Source organism: Nematolebias whitei, chromosome 9 (genome assembly GCF_014905685.2).
Source record: "Nematolebias whitei isolate Nwh7 chromosome 9, NemWhi1, whole genome shotgun sequence".
NCBI lineage: Eukaryota > Metazoa > Chordata > Actinopteri > Cyprinodontiformes > Rivulidae > Nematolebias > Nematolebias whitei.
The window spans coordinates 27,726,043-27,747,136 of NC_056506.1; the positions used below are offsets into that span (position 1 = coordinate 27,726,043).

The 21,094-nt window shown below is 41.9% G+C and overlaps 2 protein-coding genes across 2 annotated transcripts in view; both read right to left on the reverse strand.

Moving 5' to 3' along the window:
* Positions 1-3,354: 3,354 nt before the first annotated feature.
* Positions 3,355-10,009, reverse strand: grk7a (G protein-coupled receptor kinase 7a). The gene is made up of 4 exons (XM_037682163.1): positions 9,386-10,009; positions 7,747-8,202; positions 4,606-4,886; positions 3,355-3,851 (listed from the first exon to the last, which is right to left on the reverse strand). Exons 1-4 carry the CDS (start codon positions 9,980-9,982, stop codon positions 3,518-3,520), a joined length of 1,668 nt encoding a protein of 555 aa, XP_037538091.1. The 5' UTR covers positions 9,983-10,009; the 3' UTR covers positions 3,355-3,517.
* Positions 10,010-16,815: 6,806 nt separating this feature from the next.
* LOC119414194 (putative glycerol kinase 5) overlaps positions 16,816-21,094 on the reverse strand; it is an 11,855-nt gene continuing 7,576 nt past the window's right edge. Inside the window, exon 7 of the mRNA XM_037681294.1 lies at positions 16,816-16,952. Coding sequence (XP_037537222.1) covers positions 16,816-16,952 — 137 coding nt within the window. The remainder of the gene's footprint in view (positions 16,953-21,094) is intronic.

Below are 21,094 nucleotides of genomic sequence, written 5' to 3' on the forward strand. Positions count from 1 at the left end.
TTCTAAAGTTTTACAGCTGTTCATGTGAACATTATCTCATAAATCTTCCATGAACAGAGAGTTTTGTGGTCACTTGCAAGTGCTAATAGCTGTAGCAGCTGCTAGCTGCAGCTACAGCTCTAACAGCGTGCAGTCACTTCCAATAAGTACAATATTAATATTATTAATAATATTTCTGCTGAACAATCCATGGATGGAAAAACAAACAGTGATACTAAGGATTAAAGAAAATCTTTTGCATGAGATTTTAAAGTTTGGTGCAGTTTTAAAGACAGCCAAAGCTACTTTGGACGTAGGTCCACTTGGACAAGCTGTTATTAGCTTGTCAAAACAGTCAGACTGGATCAACTTCAAATCCCCAGTTCCAATATTCAAACAACTTCAATGTGAAAAATGTCATAGCAGTTCATGAAGTTCCTGCCAGAAGTGCCCCAGGCTGCACCAAAAGTGCTATAGCTAGTTGCTGTTGCTGCTGTTCACTCTTGCAAATTACTACAAATTTTACCTAAAGAGCTGTGTATTGAAATAAAGATGCAAAGGTTCATGAAAGGTTCACCAAACGGCAGTTCAGATTATCCACCCTTTTTGGAGTCCTTGGAGGGGGTACTGGAGAGTGCACCTCCTGGGGACTCCCTTGTTCTGCTGGGGGACTTCAACGCTCACGTGGGCAATGACAGTGAGACCTGGAGGAGTGTGGTTGGGAGGAATGGCCCCTCCGATCTGAACCCGAGTGGTGTTCTGTTGTTGGACTTCTGTGCTCGTCATGGATTGTCCACAACAAACATCATGTTCAAGCATAAGGGTGTCCATTTGTGCTCTTGACACCAGGACACCCTAGGCCGCAGTTCAATGATCGACTTTGTTGTCGTCTCATCTGATCTGCGGCCGCATGTCTTGGACACTCGGGTGAAGAGAGGGGTGGAGCTGTCCACTGACCACTACCTGGTGGTGAGTTGTCTTCGATGGTGGGGCAGGATGCCGGTCAGACCTGGCAAGCCCAAAAGAAATTGTGAGGGTTTGCTGGAAACGTTTGGCAGAGTCTCCTGTGAGACAGAGCTTTAACTCCCACCTCCAGGAGAACTTCAAACATGTTCAGGGGGAAGTAGGGGACATTGAGTCCGAGTGGGCCATGTTCCGTGCCTCTATTGTCGAGGCAGCTTACCGGAGCTACGGCCGCAAGGTTGCCAGTGCCTGTCGCGGCAGCAACCCTCGAACCCAGTGGTAGACACCGGTGGTGAGGGATGCTGTCAGGCTGAAGGAGTCCTATCGGGCCTTTTTGGCCTGTGGAACCCCGGAAGCAGCTGATGGGTACCAAGTGACATGCGGCTCGGGTGGTCGCTGAGGCACAAACTCGGGCATGGGAGGAGTTCGGAGAGGCCATGAAGAATGAGCTGCTGCTTCTCCACGTCGAGAGGAGCCAGTTGAGGTGGCTCGGGCATCTGGTTAGGATGCCTCCTGGACGCCTCCTTGGTGAGGTGTTCCGGACACGTCCCACTGGGAGGAGGCCCAGAGGAAGACCCAGGACATGCTGGAGGGACTATGTTTCTCGGCTGGCCTGGGAACGCTTCGGGATTCCCCCGGAGGAGCTGGACCAAGTGGCTGGGGAGAGGGAAGTCTGGGCCTCCCTACTTAAACTGCTACCCCCGTGACCCGCCTCCAGATAAGCGGAAGAAAATGGATGGATGGATGGAGGTTCATAAAATAACATTTTCATGAAGTTTTGAGATCAAGGCTGTTTTTAAATAGTAGTCTAGTTTGATTCTGGCTGCATTCAGACTATCAAACAGAAAAGAAATCCAGACGTAATGTCATGTCTTTGTCTCTTGATGAAAACTGAAGCCATGAGATTCAATTTTACAGGTGCTGCCATGATCAACTTTTGAAACCATAGTCTAGGGCATTACGTCCACAGCACACAGTCATGAAAAAATTAATTACAGCTAAGCATATTAGATAAATGAATATTTGAACATACAACAAGGCAAGAACTGCAGTAATCAACGCGTCAACCCCTAGGAAAAATTATCTGAAGTGAGTTTTATTATTTTACCAGTGCCCCATTTGATTATGAGGAGGGGGTGGGGCTTAAACCTGGCCCTGGAGTCAGGTAGAGAAGCTGGTCCGGTTCTGATTAATTTCGGAGGGGTTCCCATCAGATGTCTAGATTTCTTTTGTGGTTGACTATGGCGGCACGGTGGCTCAGTTGGTAGAGCTGTTGCTTCTCAGTGAGAAGGTCACCAGTTCAAATCCCAGCCCAGGATCTTTCTGGGTGGGGTTTGCATGTTCTCTCTGTGCATGCATGGATTTTCTCCGCGTGAGAGAGTGAATTGTTTTTTGTCTTGGTTGTCTCTATGTGTCCCTGTAATGGACTGGAGACCTGTCCAGGGCATCCCCTGCCTCTTGCACAGTGACTGCTGGACATGGGCACCAGTGAGCTTCTGCGACTCGTAAAAGGAAAAAGCGGGTAAAAGACAATGGATGGTTTAGACTAGCTCTTAGCTTGTGGTCCTGTGAATGAAATTTATTTTTTATTGAACTAAATTTAGGTTGTTCAAGAAATGACTCTTTAGTAATTGTTCTTAACTGTCCAACAAAACCCCACATTAAAATGATCAAAATATCCCTTTAGGTCATTTGCCTCTGTTTTGAGCCTCAAAGCAATCTACAAAGGGGAAACTCGGAGGGGAAGGGTTATTGTAAATGTTTTGTTTCGTCTTACAAAATTTTAAAAGACTAGCACAATTTATTTTTCTGCATAGATAGACATTTCTTTGTGAACAGTACAAACAATTGCTTTCATGTGTCAGTAAAGGTAACGGGGTCAGGCAAAAAGACCACCCACTGTTGTAAATGTGATCATTCATAATCCCAAGGTTTAGGATCACATTATGTGCCAAGTGTCATTTAAAAGCACTTTTCAACAAAGAAACAGCGTGGCTTTGTGGTGGTATCAATTAATTACATAAAATGCAAGAAAATTCCTAATTTTATGAGCACAACAGATTTTGAAGTCTAGAAAATAAATCCAGTTTTCAAATGCACGTTTTTTCCGTGTTTGAACAATTCTAAATTTAACAACAATGACTAAACAATAATCAAGCAAACCCTGATTAGTTGTTTCTGACAGCTTTGTCATTCTATTAAGCTGTATTTCTGGCACACAGCATCCGTCTCTAACTCTAGAATCATCAATGAAAAGCTTACTGCTAGCATTCATGGTAAAGGTAGCTACAAAATTAAATACGCATGTCTTGAGAAAAGCTGTGAACCAGGAACAATGTGTAAAATACATAATCAGACTTTTTATATTTTACAGAACCTCACCTCACAAGCAGCTGATCTCTAAACCGTGAGCATCCTTACAAAGGAGAGATGGTACGTCTGTTCCAAAAACGTCGCTTGTGCTCGCATCTCCTGAAACATGAACTTTATTTTGTACATAAATGTCATTGCGCTTGAGACAAAGAAAACAAATAATTGAGTTTGATTAGGTATTACATGGTGAACTTGTGCCAGATCACAGCATTATACACGTGCCAGACTTCTTATCGTCATCCATACCCCCTTCTTTCCTGTTGGGGTCATTGAGCTCATCAAACAGTCCTGTATCAATCATCTCTTGCTGCCATTGGATTGGCACAGCTCCAGTGTTGAACTCCTTAAAGAATTTATTGTCCTTTTCATCAAACGTGATGCCCTTGACATCTGAGAACTCTGCAATGTCACCAGTGTCCTTGGCGTAGACCACATTGGGTTTGGGGACCCAGGGAGGATCCACAAGCCCTGCCTCTAGACGAGGAAAGTTGATGTTCTTAAACCAAGCATGCTTCCTCGGATCCTCCATGTTGTTCCTGTTAAAAACATTCAAATATATGTTTTAAACCTTGCCCACACAGAAACACAGTTCCCCCCCCCCCCCCCGGTCCCCAAAAAAACACAATATTTTTATTTGTTGTTTCTGAAAATGTCCTTGATAAGACGATCGTTTTAAGAACCGTTTTCATTCGCACAGAAACACCAAAAATGACCCAAAACAACCAAAAATGCTTCAGTAACTAATCCAGGCCTATGTGTGGTGCTGTGATGCTGCCGTGAAAATTTTGCACACTAAAAACAGGACACAAGTCCTGCAGCAAACACAAAGCTTACATACATAGTGCAAAATGCAAACAGAACAGAAGAGGACGCCCTTGGATCGTAAAAAAGGTCAGAGATAAATCTATGACCCCATTGTTTTCCAAAGGTTGCACATTGGCTGTCTACACAAAGCACAAGAGTAGTGTTTTAAGATTTTTTCATTGTGGACTGTCAAAAAAAAAAAAAAAAAAAAAAAAAAAAAATTGGGGCTTTTAAAAATGCAATTTCTGTGTGGACAAGGCAAGACTGAAACAATTAAAAAACTTATGTATTCACAAATGCTGTTCCCATGTGGACGAAATGTCTAAATATGAGATTCAAATTGGCAAAAAGGACACTCGCCTCCACCTAACTGGTGGAACATTAGGTCAAACTGAACATCTATCACATGAAACCGATTCCTCCTCACTTATAAATCACAGTCTACAGCAACACAAATCAAACAGTGTAAGCGCCAAATAAACTTACTTTATGCCCAGGCGCTCGTCCATTTTTTTCTTGAGGAACTGTTGGATGATATCCTTGGTGGTATCATCGAAGCACTTGTGTTCCCACTTTGGTTCTTCGTTGAGAATCCGGCGCTGCACTTCTTCTTTCTCCACCTTCTCCTTTTTGTTCTCAGGTCCTTTGAACGGTGTGTATCCAGCCACCATCTCATAGATACTGCAGCCCAAGGCCCACCAGTCCACTGATGTCCGGTATGGTGTTTTGGACAGGAGCTCAGGGGCCATGTATGCTCCTGTACCAGCCTGAACAAAGGAGATGAAGAGTAAGAGACTTGAAAAAATACAGAATTGAGATGTCTAAATGCAAACAAACCTGAAAAACCATTAAGTTTGAATGAAAAACCTGTTATTGTCAGTTTCTCTTGAGAAAAATCGTCTGTTAACAATGTTCAGATTTACTAGAGTAGAAAATGTCACAGTGTCCCAGATTTATCTTGTTAGGAGTCAGAATGTCTGCTGAAGTCACAAAAACAAATGCACCTGTGTAGACTGTGTGTGTGTAGACAATGTTGGGTTCACTGTATTAGACTGATGTCAGAAAAATGTATGAAAAAACACAAGTCTAGGTATTTCTGCTGATACAGGATGGGGGCTCCAATTGAAAAACAGCCCCACCATGTCAAACTCAATAATAATCAAATGTTCCTGTATACAATAAATCTTTCAATAAGTTGTCAATCTTTGAGTCCTTTGTTTAATCAAAAAGTAAAAATACTACAATGTAATCAATTGGCTGTGGTGAAGGGACATGAATAAATCTGCTAATTAAAGTATTTATTTTTATAGTTAAAGAAGGTAATCACACTATCAAAAATATGGGTTATCTTTAAATGGTAAATGGACTGTACTTATATAGCACTTTTCTATCTTATTGAGATACTCAAAGCACTTTACAACACAATCTGTGCCTCATTTACCCATTAATACAGCACTCTACTACACATATCTCTACAAAGAATAATCAGAGCTTTATCACATTCATACACCGATGTGACACACACGAGAGGCAATGAGGGGTTCAGTGTCTTGCCCAGGGACACACTGGCATGTGACTGCTGGTGGGATTGAACCCCCAACTCTTGCATTGGAGGATGACTGCTCTAACCACTCAGCCACAGCCGCCCCTTTAACTGGACACTGATCTTTGTAAAACCTCCCTCTTGAACAAAGCGGAAAACTGAAAAGCATCTTTTAAATTCTGATGCATGCTCAATAATCCAGGTAGAAAAATCTAACAAAGTCAGGTCAGCTGTCCCCTCGTACAATGCTGTTACTGCTAGTATCACTCAGCCCTCTGTGAATAGCAAGCAGCCATCAGGGCACTAACGGCCAATCGTTAGGCTGATGGTCCTTCTTAGTGTTGGATGTCACCAGCAAACTGGTTGATTCTCTATGAGAAGGTGCTATTTATAAGACTGAGTTTGTTGCAGCTCCTCAGTCTGAAGAAGTCTTTTGGATAAAAGACAAAACGTTTCAACAAGAAGAATCCATCCAGATGACCTGACTGAACTTTGTTAGATCTTTTAATTACCACTTTCACTTTTACCTCTGCTTGTACTTTCCTGTGCCCCCCATCCCCCCCAACACGTTTTTTCTCTCCCTTTCCCCTGAGTGACCCCACCAACAACCTTAAACTAGGATCCTAATCCTAATGCTAAGCCTACTAGCTGTCAAGAGTTGTGTATGTCTGCACACTGACTGTCTCTTATATAAGCTTGGGCCATCTCTGGATGCTGTGACCACCAGCAGAAATACATCCAAACACATTTATGACAACCACTTCTCAAGTGAGGAAATGTATTTATTAATTAATTTTTGCAGCAGTTTAAAGAAAAATCAGCTGCAAAGTCGTTTAAGTGTCACAGCCAATGTTTACTTCAAGCTCCAAGAATTCCAATTGATCTGAAACTTTGTGTGATCAACCCACAGTTAAAGACACAGAGTTTAATGTCACATCACTGCTTTGTATTAGCTCCTCCACTGATGGACAGCATCCAGCCTCTCCAGCCACGTATAATCATCAATATTAATGATGACTTCACAATTTCCGCTCTTAACTCTTCACTGTGGCTGATTGGGATTAATGAACCCATTTAGCACATTGATTTCTTTAACAATCTGTCAAACTGTCCGGACCACACGTTTAAAGTCTGAGATGATAGAACACAACTCCAAGCATCAATCATCAATGAGAAAATTGTTTGAAAACGATCACGTCTACATGTGTGCAATGTAAGTTTCACCTGAGTCTGTCGATCTAATCAGGGACAGACTTGTGTAATACCCCATAAGAGGATCATGGGACCAAGGCCAGCCTGACCTGTAACAGTTTAGCCCAGTCACTTTGGCTGGTTGAAGAATATCGCAGTGCTGATAATGAGCTTAGTGGACTTTCAGAGCTGAGAGCTTACTCTTTGCTTCAGCAAGTAAGACCTAAAGGCAACCTGCTGCAAACGTCTTTACCTTTGTGTCATTATGTGAAACAAGGTGCGCATCAAACCGTTCTGAGATTCTCCTATCAGTAAATAATTAGGATGCGGTCCGTAAAAGGTACATCTTTTGTCAGATTTAGATGATTCTAGATTCATATTAGAAGTTGGAATCTTATTCTACCAATCCTTTCTTTTCACGTTCGTCAGGTCCAACACAGCAGACTGAATGTTAGCCATCGATGTGCCTTAAAGAGAAACTTGGTGTCTTTTAGCAGCTGTTGCTTTAGCAAGCGTCCTCTTTCTCTAACATAGGCTTGAGACAAGATGGAGACCAACCTGACTGCAATAGGATCAAATGAGTTATATAATGGATTCAAAGAGTGCAAAGATCTTTAAACAAACCTATAATCCCTGTCCGGATTTATAATGAACACAGAGGTGATAGCACGTGTGCAATCACCCAACAACTACTGGGTTATTTGTTTATCTTAAGGTAATAAACTAAAATGAAGGACTTGTAAAAATCAGCCACACATATTAATTTCAAGTGAGGCCTTTTTTTATATATATATGGAACAAATAAGATTTTATCTCATGATTTAAAATCTGTTGGACAAACCCGACACTCTTCATGAGTTTCCCACACTTTTTCCATGTGTCCATCAACTCACCATTTGGGTGACGGTCTTCCCTGGAGTGATCTGTATGGCCAGACCCAGATCTGAAAGTCGGCACTGGCCCTGGCTATCCAGCAACACATTCTCGGGTTTCATGTCACGATATATAATATCCATGGCGTGCAGATGCTGGAGGCCGGTGGCAATCTGCGCCGTGTAGTGAACGATGCGTTTCATCTCGATTCCTTTGTTCACGCCTTTACCATCGTAGCCCATGTTGTAAATATGGTACTTGAGGTCTCCCCCATTCATCAAGGTCATGACAAGGCACAAGTGGGACTTGGTGTCAAAAGCATAGGCCAAGTTGACCAGGAACAAGCTGTTAACTTTCTCCAAGATCTGCTTCTCCAACAAGGCCATCTTCTCACCACCCTTCTTCTTCAGCCGCTTTTTACACAACTTCTTACAGGCGTACATCTGGCCTGTGTTCTTCACCTGCACTGCACAAACCTGCAGAAAAAACAAAACAAATTACTTTGTAAATACATGGACTTCCATATCACAGATGGTCTCAGATCTCCTTCAGATCTCCTTCAGATCCCTGGATGTGTCTTCTGGTGTCACGTCAACGGTCCTAATGAACCATAGCAACTATGTCACTGCACTGATAACACTATTACCAGTATTAATCTAATAAATTTAATAAGTGGTTGTTGAACAGAATCACTGGTAGAATTGATGCAAAGAAGAAGTAAACTGATCATGACCATAACCAGCTGTTCCAACTGGGATCTATGTTCAGATAGATCCCAGTCTCTGTCACATTGTTAACGAAGCCTTATCGTGCTTTCTTCACCAGTATGGACAGATTCCCACAGAAGAAAGAGGTGTACAAGCAACAGCAACTAATCTTACTTTTAATGAATAAAAAGCTCTATATTTTTACAGGCAAGCTGTTGGCTAAATGTTTCATTTAAACGATCCCTATAGAGATCCCTCAGGGCTTACTTGTAGGGCATCTGCGTTTGACCATTATGCTAACAAGCAACACAAGAAGGTCAAAACATTTGTTTTTACTGCAGATTCTAACTTCCCCTTGTATGCCACATTCATGTCCTGTGTGTTTATGCATGTTTGTTTGTCTGTCTGTTAGTAAAATATCTCAACAGCAACTGAATAGATTTCAATGACTCTCTCATTATAATTACATCTACAAGTGTTCAGCTTTAGGAGCCAACCAGTATCAAGACGACTACCACAACAAAATAGCCAACGCAACAAATTGCTCAAACTTGAATATGTTTACAGATATTAAGCTAAACTTTGATGTGGTAGTAGCTGAGAGCCATTCCTGAAACATACTCTGAGCACCAACAGTTAATATCTTGGGCATCCAAGGCTTTGGATAATATGCATTCCTTCAGTGAATGCCAATTTAATTAATTCTCCGTTGTATGTTCAGTTCTCTGATAATTCCACATTAAAATATGTACTTTGGCACATGATGAGGTAAATATAATTTCTCATAATTAAATATATCCACATCTCTGTCCTCAAAATGTTTTACTAGGAATGTAATTTTGCCAAAATGACTTTAGAAGACATAATTATTGCTACGATATCTGAAGAGACAGAGTCAGGGTTAAAGGCTTATTTTCAGCAACATCCGTTTGGTTTCTGTGTGCGTGCTTACCTCTCCAAAGCCTCCTTTCCCCAGAGTTCTGAACTCGTAGAAGTATTTTTCGGTGATGGGCTGTTTCTCGTACTCTTTCCATTGCAGGAACTTGTCAAAGAACAGGCTACTCTGGTAGTCTGTAAACGGTTTGCCCTTCAAAAATTCTCTTACACCTTCCTGGACTTTGTTTTTCATCACTTCCTCAAAGTTGGCATCTGTGACAGACTTGCATTTTTCAGCAGCTTCCCCGGTAAGAAAAGTAAGGAAGGACTTTGAGTCAGCTTTGCAGTACTTGTTCATGATGTTTTGCCGAGCCTTGTCTTTGTTTGCACTTTCAGCCAGATCCCAGTCTTGCAACTCATCCAGGAACTCAGCAGCAAGCATAAACTCTGGGTTACTTGACAAGAATTCACGGAATAACTTTTTCCCTATTGGCTGCCTTTCACAAAGCAATGAAAAGTCCTTTTCAATGGAGCCTCTGAGGGAAACACATTGATCCGCTTTAGGGAGAGCCAAACTGCGGCGACGCTTTTTCATCTCCTTGTCGTCCCCACTTTGGGCTTTCAGGTAGGCCGTGTTGGCCACCAGGTTATCCAAACCTCCCATGTCACACATCTTGGCGACTGTATCTGGTCTGTCCCCCCTACGTGCCTGGGTTCGTTAGGAGCTTCCTAAGGATGCCCACTCACCTTCAGAATCAGTGGGTTGAAGAGTGCGAGCTCCGTCACGCAGCCTACCTGCAAACCTAAGACACACCCAGTAATTACTCATTTAGAATTAAATACCAGGGAAGGATTTTTGGCTTAAGGATCTTTGTGTAGTCTATTCAAGGATGCTGTGCACGGAAAGGGAATCGTAAGCGGGCTCTGTCGTAAGAGGCTTTGAGGCCATCTATATTTATTTATGATCTTCAGATGTCTAACTGGTCAGCTGGGTTCAACTGTGAGGACCAGGTTATGAGTACAAATCAAAGAATACGAGACTAGAATCATTACACAACTAAAGCGTTTCTGAAAAAACTTTTGAAAAAATTCAACGCAGCTGCTGCACAAAGATCCATCAACTTTCTTCTCTACAGTGTTTAACACTTTTTGTAATGATCTAAGCTGACGAAACGTTGATATATTGATGTAAAAACTGTAGATGTGTAAAAGTATACTTACTGCCAGAAGGTCATTAGAGTCACCATGGTAACCATGCATTTTGACTGTCACTGCCTGATAACACGTTAAAAGACAGAAGCACAACAAAAATCAAGCCACAATGTTTATGTTAGAGGCATAACCAGATAAAAAGCCTCTTATCAGATAGAATGTGAGTCAGTGAGAGTTTGGGTGAGCACTGGAATATGGGGGGAGTCAAAAGAAAACCACAAGTCCTACAGCAGTGAGAGATGTTTGGCTAATGAAAATTAAAAAATGCCTAAATAAACTATAAAAGACATGATGATTGTTACCATAGGAAAAGTTTGAATGAAACATTTTTGTAAAGTTTAAATAGATTGTGTGACAAGATGAACATTTTGGGGTAAGTTTAAAAAAAGTCAACTGAATTATTTTTTTCAAAAATCACAAAACATAAACAATAATTGTGTAGAAAATGTGAAAGACGATCAATCAGTTTGATTTGTGCAGTCGTAAAATCAAACTTTTTGTGACCCATTTAAACTTTAAATTATCTTTCTACTCTGAGGTAAAGCTCCAAAGATGACTTGGTTTTGAAAAAGTTTTCACAGTTTTTGTAAATTTTGTGTGTTGCTATCAAACATCATGAAACACATTAGACTCGTTCGAGTTGCACGTTTTGAAGTAATTTTTTTTCAAAGGTGCGGGAGGAGATGTGAATCAAAAATTGTGACCCAAATGAAAAAAAAGACATGAATATATGACATATGAAACAAAATATGAAAATTAAAAAGTAGTAAAGTGGGAGCTTCTGTGATCATGCCTCAGCACCAGTAATTAAAAGTAAAAGTTGTGGTTTGGTGAAAACTTCGATCATTCTCCATCCATCCATCCATCCATCCATCCATCCATCCATTATCTTTTACCAGCTTCTTCCATTTTTGGGTCACGGGGGTCGCCAGTGCCCATGTTCGGCGATCACTGTGTGAGGGGCGGGGTACACCCTGGACAGGTCTCCAGTCCATCACAGGGACACATAGAGACAAACGAGACAAACAACCATTCACTCTCTCACCTAGAGACAATTTAGAGTTACCAATCAGTTTAACATGCATGTTTTTGGTCTGTGGAAGGAAACCGGAGTACCTGGAGAAAACCCACGTATGCACGGAGAGAACATACAAACACCACCCAGAAAAGCCTGCGGACCGGGATTTGAACCGAGGACCTGCTCGCTGAGAGGCAGCCAGTTGCGCCACCGTGCTGCCTCCTGTCATTCTCAGGTTATCAAATAAAAGCATGATGCGCAAGACAAACATTTGCAATCAAAGTGCATTTAAATGTTCAGCAGAAAACACAAATATAACAACAGTAATGTAGGTATCACTTTAGAACAAGTATTTTATCTATTCTCGTGTTCTCTTACTTCCTGTCTATTCCTATTCTGTCTGTTTACCCCACACTTCCTCACCCACTCTCACTTCTCTCCCTCGTTAGTGGCCACCAGGTCTGCTCCATGTGCAATTAGTGCATTTATTTTACCATAAAGTAGTCTATGTTCAATATAAACAACACTAGAGTTAACAGTGTGCAAATATTTGTTTAAATTTGAGCAATTTAAAGTTTGTACTTTTGTTATCACCTGCTGTCAAAGGCAAATACAGATGACATTTTTACCCATGTCAGTGTGTTTACTGTTTATCGCTGTGTCACCATAATATCTAATGACCACAGCTAATTAACTTTACAAAAACAAATTGCTATAACTCAGTCAATGCGACACGGAACTAAAATTTGGTGTGGTGGTAGCCTAGAGTCATCCTCAGACTGTGCAAGACATTTAAAACTTTGCCATTAACTAAATGGAGTCAACTCTGTTAAAGTATATTGTGATAAGCAAAAAAAGTCCATGCTCAATAATCCAGGTATACAATCCAACATTTTTCAGTCAGGTCATCTGGACAGTTTCTTTTTATTGTGCTGAAACGTTTCACCTTCCATCCGGAAGGCTTCATCAGTCAAGGAAACACACAACACAAAACTGATTCTTCCCCCAAACAGCTTACTCCAAAGTGGAACAAACCAGTTGTGTTGGTGCTAAGATGGTCTCTTTGGCACGGCCCCTCCTCCGATGCCGGCCCTCTTCCTTGTTGACAGTCATGTCAAACTGGTTCAAAACCAAAAAATGTCCATGCTCAATAATCCAGGTATACAATCCAACAATTTTCAGTCAGGTCATCTGGACAGTGATAAATTTTAATAAAACATGAAGATAAATATTGGCTGTACTTTTTATAATTGATTAAAGGTGCAGATGGTGTCGTTTGAAAGAGTTAACTCCCATTAGTTAATTAGATGTGTTGACATGCAATTCTGAAATATGGGTACACACTCAATGTGAACAAGTCCTCTGCAGAATCTGGCAGACCCACATTTGACTGGCCGTAGTCCGTATGTAGTGGAACTGGGCAAAACTCTGTTGGGGCTCCACTCGCAGGGTATCATATTCCTTCCATCCTCAGTGTATACCACTTTCTCTAAATGGATTTGGTTATGTAAAGAAAACCTGGACAGATTTGTAACATGTTTGGTCATGAAGACCCAAAGATAGACTGATGACAAGGACTCAAATGTAGAAAAGATGTGTTTTTATTTAAGAAGGGAATTGTTGCTGAAAGGAAACCAAGGTAGAGGTGAGTACTGGCAGGATTTGTGGATCAATGATTTGTAATCTTTCTTAGTTGTACAACTCTTACTGTAATTTGCTTGTTTTCAGGTGGTGAAAGGAAAGATCCAGTGGTTCCTAGGAGTAGCAGCTCGTTTGATCCAAAAGGTAAGTAGTGTTGGAGAGACAGGGAGATGGTGGTATGAAGTTCATCCAGGCTGATATTTGGTTTGCAGGAGCAGAGATGACTGGTGAGATCACAGGAGGCAGAGGACTTGGCAGGACTTGCATGAGCAAGGCTTACAAACACAAGGAGCAAATTCACAAGGTTAGTTTTCTCAGGAAGAAATATATTTACTGGCTGTCAATTAATTTACCATAAGATATTTTAATGTTCCAGCATCGGATGATTAACCGCCAAGTCCTTATTGTAGAAACAGGGTAGTTGACGGGATCAGGTGCAGGTGTGGTGGCTTGAATGGATCATTGTCAGCTGTTGGGAAAGTTTGTTCATTGTTTGTTGTTAATTGATGATATAATTTGGTAAAAAAAAAATAAAACAACACAGTCCATCCATTCTTTATCTACCACAGGCAAAGGCATAGGCTTCCCAGACATCTCTTTTCTACAGCCACCTCTTCCAGAAGGATTCCAAGGAGTTCCCAAAGAGACTCAATGTTCATTTTTGTCTTTAACCTTTATTTAATCAGGCAAATTCCATTGAGATCACAGATCTCTTTTGCATAGGAGGCCTGGACCTGAAGGCAGCCTCCAGGTTTTTGGACTGTGGGAGGAAACCGAAGTACCCAGAGAAAACCCACACAAACACATGAAGAACATGTAAACTCCACACAGAAAGATACCAAACCCAACCCAGGGATTGATCCCAAGACCTTCTTGCTGTGAGGCAACAGCATTAATCACTAAGCTGCTGTGCTGCCACAGTGCAGGTCTAGCCCACTTTTAATTTTTTTGCTCAAATGTGGCTTATTTGGTGTAGGCGTTCACAGTCTAATTTAAATTTGACCACCATCAAATTCCAGTCTAAACCCTCGGGTCCTGAAAGGACCTGCATTCGCAGAAAAAGATGCGACGTCACACTTAGCACGCTGTGTTTGGAGAATTAAACATGGATGATATGTGTGTATCAATTTGGAAGTTGTTGCACAATTAGGATGACTAAATGATTATATGACATGACTGTTTTGTTTGAGTCCCCTCTTCAAAAAGGGGGATCTGAGGGTGTGCTCCAATTACAGGGGCATCACTCTCCTTAGCCTTCCTGGTAAGGTCTATGCAGGCTGGGGAAGTGAGTAACATCACTGGTTGAACCTTAGATCCAGGAGGAACAATGCAGGTTGTGTCCTGGCTGTGGAACACTGGACCAGCTCTTCACCCTCACTAGGGTCCTTGAGGGGTCATGGGAGTTTGCCCATCCAGTCTACATGTGTTTTGTGGACTTGGAGAAGGTATTCGACGATGTTCCTTGGGGTACACTGTGGGGGGTGCTCCGTGAGTATGGAATTGGGGGCTCATTGCTACGAGCTGTGCAGTCCCTATACAAGTGGTATAGGGTAGTAAGTCGGACCCCTTCAGGGTGGGAGTTGGACTCCGCCAGGGCTGCCCGTTGTCATTGATTCTGTTCATAACTTTTATGGACAAAAGTTCTCAGTGTAGCCAGTGGGTGAAGGGTTTCAATTCAATTAAATTCAATTCAGTTTATTTATATAGCGCCAAATCACAACAAAGTTGTCTCAGTGCACTTTACAGAAACATTCACATACATAAAAGCCAATTAGTAAAGTTCTCTATCTAAGGAATCCAGCAGACAAGTTGAATCTTGGCTTCGTTGCAGTCTTCCACCCTGAGCAAGCACAGTGGCAACAGTGGAAAGGAAAAACTCCCTTGTAAAAGGAAGAAACCTCCAGCAGAACCAGGCTCAGGACAAGCGGCCATCTGCTTTGACCGGCTGGTTGAGAGGACAGGAAGGAGAGACAAACGAACACAGAATGGTAGGTCCAGGTGTATCTGAAAGACAAAAAAAACCACACGTTAAGGATAGAAAAAATAAAAAATTTCCAGTTCGGTGGCCTCAGGATTCCATCTCTGCTCTTTGCAGATGAAGTGGTCCTGTTGGTGTTATCGTTCCGTGATCTTCAGCTCTCAATGGAGTGGTTCGCAGCCGAGTGTGAAGCGGCTGGGATGAGAATCAGCTCCTCCAAATCTGAGGCCATGGTCCTCAACTGGTAAAGGGTAAGTTGCTCTCTTCAGGTCGAGGGCAAGGTTCTGCCTCAAGTGGAGGAGTTCAAGTATCTCAGGGTTTTGCTCGCCAGTGAGGGAAGAATGGAGCGTGAGATTGACAGAAGGATTGCGCAGAGAGGCCTTCTACATCCTGTTATATCTTCCTGACACGTCAGATCACATAAGATCCAGTGAGATCACACATAGTCACCCCACTGATACACTCTGATAGGCTGTGCTCCTGCAAGAAGGCGGAGCCTAGGCCCGATATATTTGTAAGGCAATGTGTCATCCAGCACCTTCTGGTTCTTGATCTCGCGTCGAATTGTATCGGAGACCAGCACTGTAACTGTAACCTTTTCCTGCCTTGATTTAATACATTTGGCCAACTGAATTCATGTTTCCTCGATTTATTAAGATAGAGTGAGTTACTACTTCTGAGGATGTCCGAGCCGGAAGCCCCCTGAGCTGGAGGTGGGCCTGGGGTCCGTCTGAGATAAGACCCTCCTGTTCAGTGTCAGGAGGGCTGTGATCAGTCTTACATCGGGGAAACTAAACAGCCACTGGCCAAAAGGATGGCCCAGCACAGAAGATCAACATCATCAGGCCAGGACTCTGCTGTCTTCACTCATCTCCAGGCCAGTGGTCACTTTTTCAGGGATGAAGATGTTCACATCCTGGACAGAGAGGAACGATGGTTTGAGAGAGGAGTAAAGGAGGCCATCTTTGTGAAAAGAAATCGTCCATCTTTAAACAGGGGTGGAGGCCTCCGGGTTCAACTGTCCCCCTCTTACAATGGTGTGATTGCTAGTATCACTCAGCCCTCTGTGAGTAGTAAACAGCCATCAGTGTGCTAATGATCCATTGTTAGGCTGATGGTCCTTCTTGAGCATGTGATCAGCTGGTTTTGGTTGTCAGCAGCAAAACTGGTTGATCCACCCTGAGACGGTGCTATTTAAGAGACTGAGCTGAATACAGCTCCTCAGACTGAGGAAGTCTCTCGGATGAGAGACGAAACGTTTCTATATTTTTTTGCTTTGTTTTGTTTTTTGTTTTTTTGAATGTCCAGAGGACCAGATTGAACTTTTTTGGATATCAGAAAAGTATTTAGATTTAGCAGCTTTTACTGTTTTCTGATAACTCATGAATCGCTTTATAATGTAGCTGTTTTTGTTTTGTTTTTATATAATTTCTTCTATTTACTTTGCATTTTATATGCTTTTTTATGATCGTCTATTGTTGTCTGGACCTCATCTGTGTTCTTTTTTTAAAACAGGTCTCTCTTGTAAATGAGTCTTTGAAGGTCAGTGAGACTGACCTGTATAAATAAAGGTTGAACGAATGAATGAATGAATGAAGGACCAGAAACAGAAGTTGTGTATTTCGATTCAATAAATAATGCAATATTTTAACAAATGTCACCAAATCTGCACAGACTCATCAATGAGCCTCCTTGTCATAGTCAGCGGCCCCCGCTGAACCCCATCAGCCCTTGTCTCACACTCACAGTCCCTGGTCACATGGTCCCTGATAGTGAAGCCTTCAGTCATAGCATCTTCAGAATCAGAATGCCTTTATTGTCATTATACGCAAGTACAATGAAATTAAGAGCCACTCCTTTTTTCAGTGCAAAAACATGCTTAAGAAAAACACACACTAAAAATATAAAAAATGTAACGCAATATAGATATAATAGCACTATGAAAGTAAAAAATACAAGTATTTCACAATTATATTGCACATTATGGATATTAGTGAGGTAGTTAAGGTGATTGAGAGTATGAAATGTCAGTAGTATTGCACAATAGAAGTCCAGGGGTTTGGGAGTTTAGATTATTAAATCAGTGCATATCTTGTATCCTTGTCTTGCCTTGAACCCTCGCCTGTTTTTTGACTCCTCTCGTTGCCTACCCCTCTTGGATTTGTCTGCCACTCTGGCCACGGTAACGGACCCCGTTTCCTCTACTAGACCACGCTTCATGAATTACGTTTTTGGAATTTGTATCTGGACCTCTGCCTTCCTGTTCATGACCCCTGCTCTGACAACCGGACCCCGTTATTGGATTGGCCCCTCAAACCATGTTATTGCAGCTGCTCTGCACAGGACCAGTGACATCGATGCTGCAGTCTTGACAGGTGACTCTCACTCTCCATCTGCCTGTGAAGACCGTCAACTTTGCACCCACATCCTATAATAAATAAAAACTGCACTTGTTTTTGCACTCCTGTGTCTGGCTATTTTGAATCCAAAACCCTGGTTCATGTCAGAGCAGGGGTCATGAACAGGAAGGCAGAGGTCCAGATACAAAATCCAAAAACATAATCTGTGAAACATGGTCTAGTAGAGGAAACAGGGTCCGTTAGTGATGGTAGTATGAACCAAAAGCTTCAAAACGTGCCTCGAACCCTGCAGTAAAATTACATCGAACCACTGCTTCAGAGCCTGTTTTGGTGCAGAAAAAGTCACGTGACACGTGACGTCCGAAACACAAACTGTTTCGTTGTTGGAATGAATCACTTGACTGGTTTGCCATCCAAACAGCTGATTCCCTGGCACCGCCTCGTCTCGATTCTGACAGGTGACAGGTTGAGATAGTTTTGAGTTGAGAGCTCAACACTATGAAACAGCTCTAAAATGTTTGCAATGTGTTGGAGAGTAGGTGTGTTTCTGCTGTTAGTTGAAACTGAGTAATTATGGAGGCAGCCAGGAAAAGAGGTCGTTTTAACATGTGGGAGCACTTCATTCTGCTCATGATAAGGTGGTTTTAAATGTCAAAAAAGTTAAAGTAATGTTCAGCAGTAAAGATATTATCTAACCCATTTAACCCATGTATTTAATATAATTACAGTAAAATGATGTATGTGATTTTAATAATCATATATCAGTATGGGCTCAAATTAATTTTTTTATTTACATTAGTGTATTTGTGCAGGTGCAGTGTTTGGTGTTCAACTGAGCTGAAGCATCATGATACCTCCTCCATGATTAGACACCAGTGTCAAACATGGAGATGATGGAAACGTCATTTCATTGATATTTTTAAGAATGATAAAGACTCGGACTCTTCCACAGTTACACAAGCACAATACCATTGCAACATTTTTATTAAAGCTCTTCAATGCACATTTATCAATCTTTATTCAAAAACATGTAATCATGAATACATTTTCAAACCAGACAACATAGAAAGTTGATGAATTTTTTAAAAAAAATCTGTTTTTACCCTAGTAGTTTCTTTTAACACTAGTCATTGAAGTTCTTCGGCGTGTGCCACTAAAAGCAAAATGCCTAATTTGACAGCAGCATTGCAAAATGCCACAAGAGGTCAGTGTAACTGAAGCTTCAACAAATGAACCTATTTTTTTAAACAATTGGCCCAACTGGTTCAATGCTTCATAAAAGCTTCATTTGCTCATCACTGGGGTCCGTTACCGTGGCCAGAGTGGCAGACAAATCCAAGAAGGTAGGCAACAAGAGGAGTCAAAAAACAGGCGAGGGTTCAAGGCAAGACAAGGATACAAGATACTATGACTGAAGGCTTCACTATCAGGGACCATGAGTGGTGTAATAATTCTGCAAAGGACAAGTGAAAGTGGAACTCTTTAAATAAGGCAAAGAACAGGTGCAGTGAATCAGAGCTGATGAGCTGAAAGTGCAGAGGGGGTGTGGCTAATGACAGAAGAAAAACAGCATGATGACAAAGAGGAGCAGAAACATGACATGATGGGACTGTGAGTGTGAGACCAGGGCTGATGGGGGGGTCAGCGGCCCCCGCTGACTATGACACTCCTGGTGTGTTTTAAAATCAGTGTTTGTTTTGTGTGATTGCTTCACCTTTTTTTTAGCTCGTAATGGCAATCTCAGACTCCTACTATAATGATATGTGGGCCAAGTTCAGTACGATAAACCAGAGATAATATTAGATAATCCTTTCTCAAATAGTCTCCGGCTGTCAACCGCCTGCAGAAGATCAGAGGCTTTACTTTCAGTCCATGACCTCTAATCTTAGATTGGTTAATCTATTAAAGGGGAAGAAAGACACCCACATATGGTGTCCACAATACTGATCAATAGAGTTAGATGTGATTTTAATATTTTCATTTTATAAAATGAAAACGATATTACTATACCCTCTGTCCAACCTCTTGCTATGTTGACTAAGGTTTCTTGAACACGGTAGAAGCCAGACATAAAACCAAAATTCCAATTATAGGTAAGGTAAAAATCAAACATCCCAAAAATCTCTGAGTTAACCGCGGCCACTAGGACTGTGTGTTACCTTGTAAATGGATCATAGTGTCAGTGAAGCACTTAAGCCTCCTGAGTGGATGAGAAGAGGTCGTAAGTTTGGTCTGATTCCAGGTCAGGCAGGGAGAGGAGATGTAAGCTGAGAGCTCTCAGATCCCTCTGCAGGTTTCAGTTCACGGAGGATTTCTAACACTCTGTATCTGTCTCAGAGGGACTATCACTTATGAATGCAAGAAATTAAAACAAACATTTTCACCTGACAAGATAAAATGGATGGATGGACTGCTGGAAAATGGCATGGGTTGAAGTGATAAAATAGCTAGAAAGAGAGTTGGTAAAACATAATAATAAAGGATTCAATGTTCTTTATTTGTCATTTGCACCACATGTGGTGGAACGAAATGGTGTACACAGGGTCCCAGTCACATCCAACAAAAGTATAAAATGTAAAAGAAGAAGAAGGTGCAAGGTGTTCCAGGATACAGGAGTGGAGTAAGAGAAGGCCCTTTTGCCAAATTCAGTCCGCACTGAGGGAACACTGCAGGTAATTATATCTTGGGAGTGCACGCTGTGACTGCACTGATGAAGTGACATGTAGGAGGAGATGCATGAAGGCAGTAGACCAAGAAGTGATTTAAAGATGAAAATGTCCCAGTGAGAGAGTCTGCTAAAAGACGTAAGATAAAAGACATGTAAGAGCAAAAGACACTGGTTTGCTTATTATACTGTATGAGAAGAAAAATGACCAAGACCTCAGAAACTATGAGGTCATGGTTCTCAATCGGAAAAGGGGGGATTGCTCTCTGTGGGTTGGGAGTGAGATGTGGTGAGAAAAGAACAAAACCACAGATACAGGTGGTTGAAATGAGTTTCCTTCGCAGGGTAGCTGGACTCTCCCTTAGAGATAGGGTGAGAAGTTTAGATATCTGGGAGAGACTCGGAGTAGAACCGCTGCTCCTCCACATCGAGAGAGCCATTTGAGGTGGTTCGGGTAAGGATGCTCTCCGGGCACCTCCCTAGGGAGGTGCGTTGGGCATGTCAGACTGGGAGGAGACCCCAGGGAAGAACCAGGTCACACTGGAGAGACTACGTCTCTCGGTTGGCCTGGGAACACCTTGGGGTCCTCCCAGAAGATATGGAAGAGGTGGCTGTGGAAAGAGATGTCTGGACCTCCCTGCTCAAGTTGCTGCCTCAGTGACCTGACTTCAGAACAAGCGGAAGATGATGGATGGATGGATGGATGGATGGATGGATGGAGAGAAATGCTGTTTTAGCAGTTTCCATCCACTCATAATTGTCATTAATTTGGGACGTTTAAGGATTTGTTTGAATTTTTTTTCCACTCTCAAAAAAAAGGATTGTTCAAATAAATCTTTAAAAGCCTTAAATTATTTGCATTCATGCCCAAGACAAATGAATGTCAACTTCTGACAGCAACTAGGGAGCAG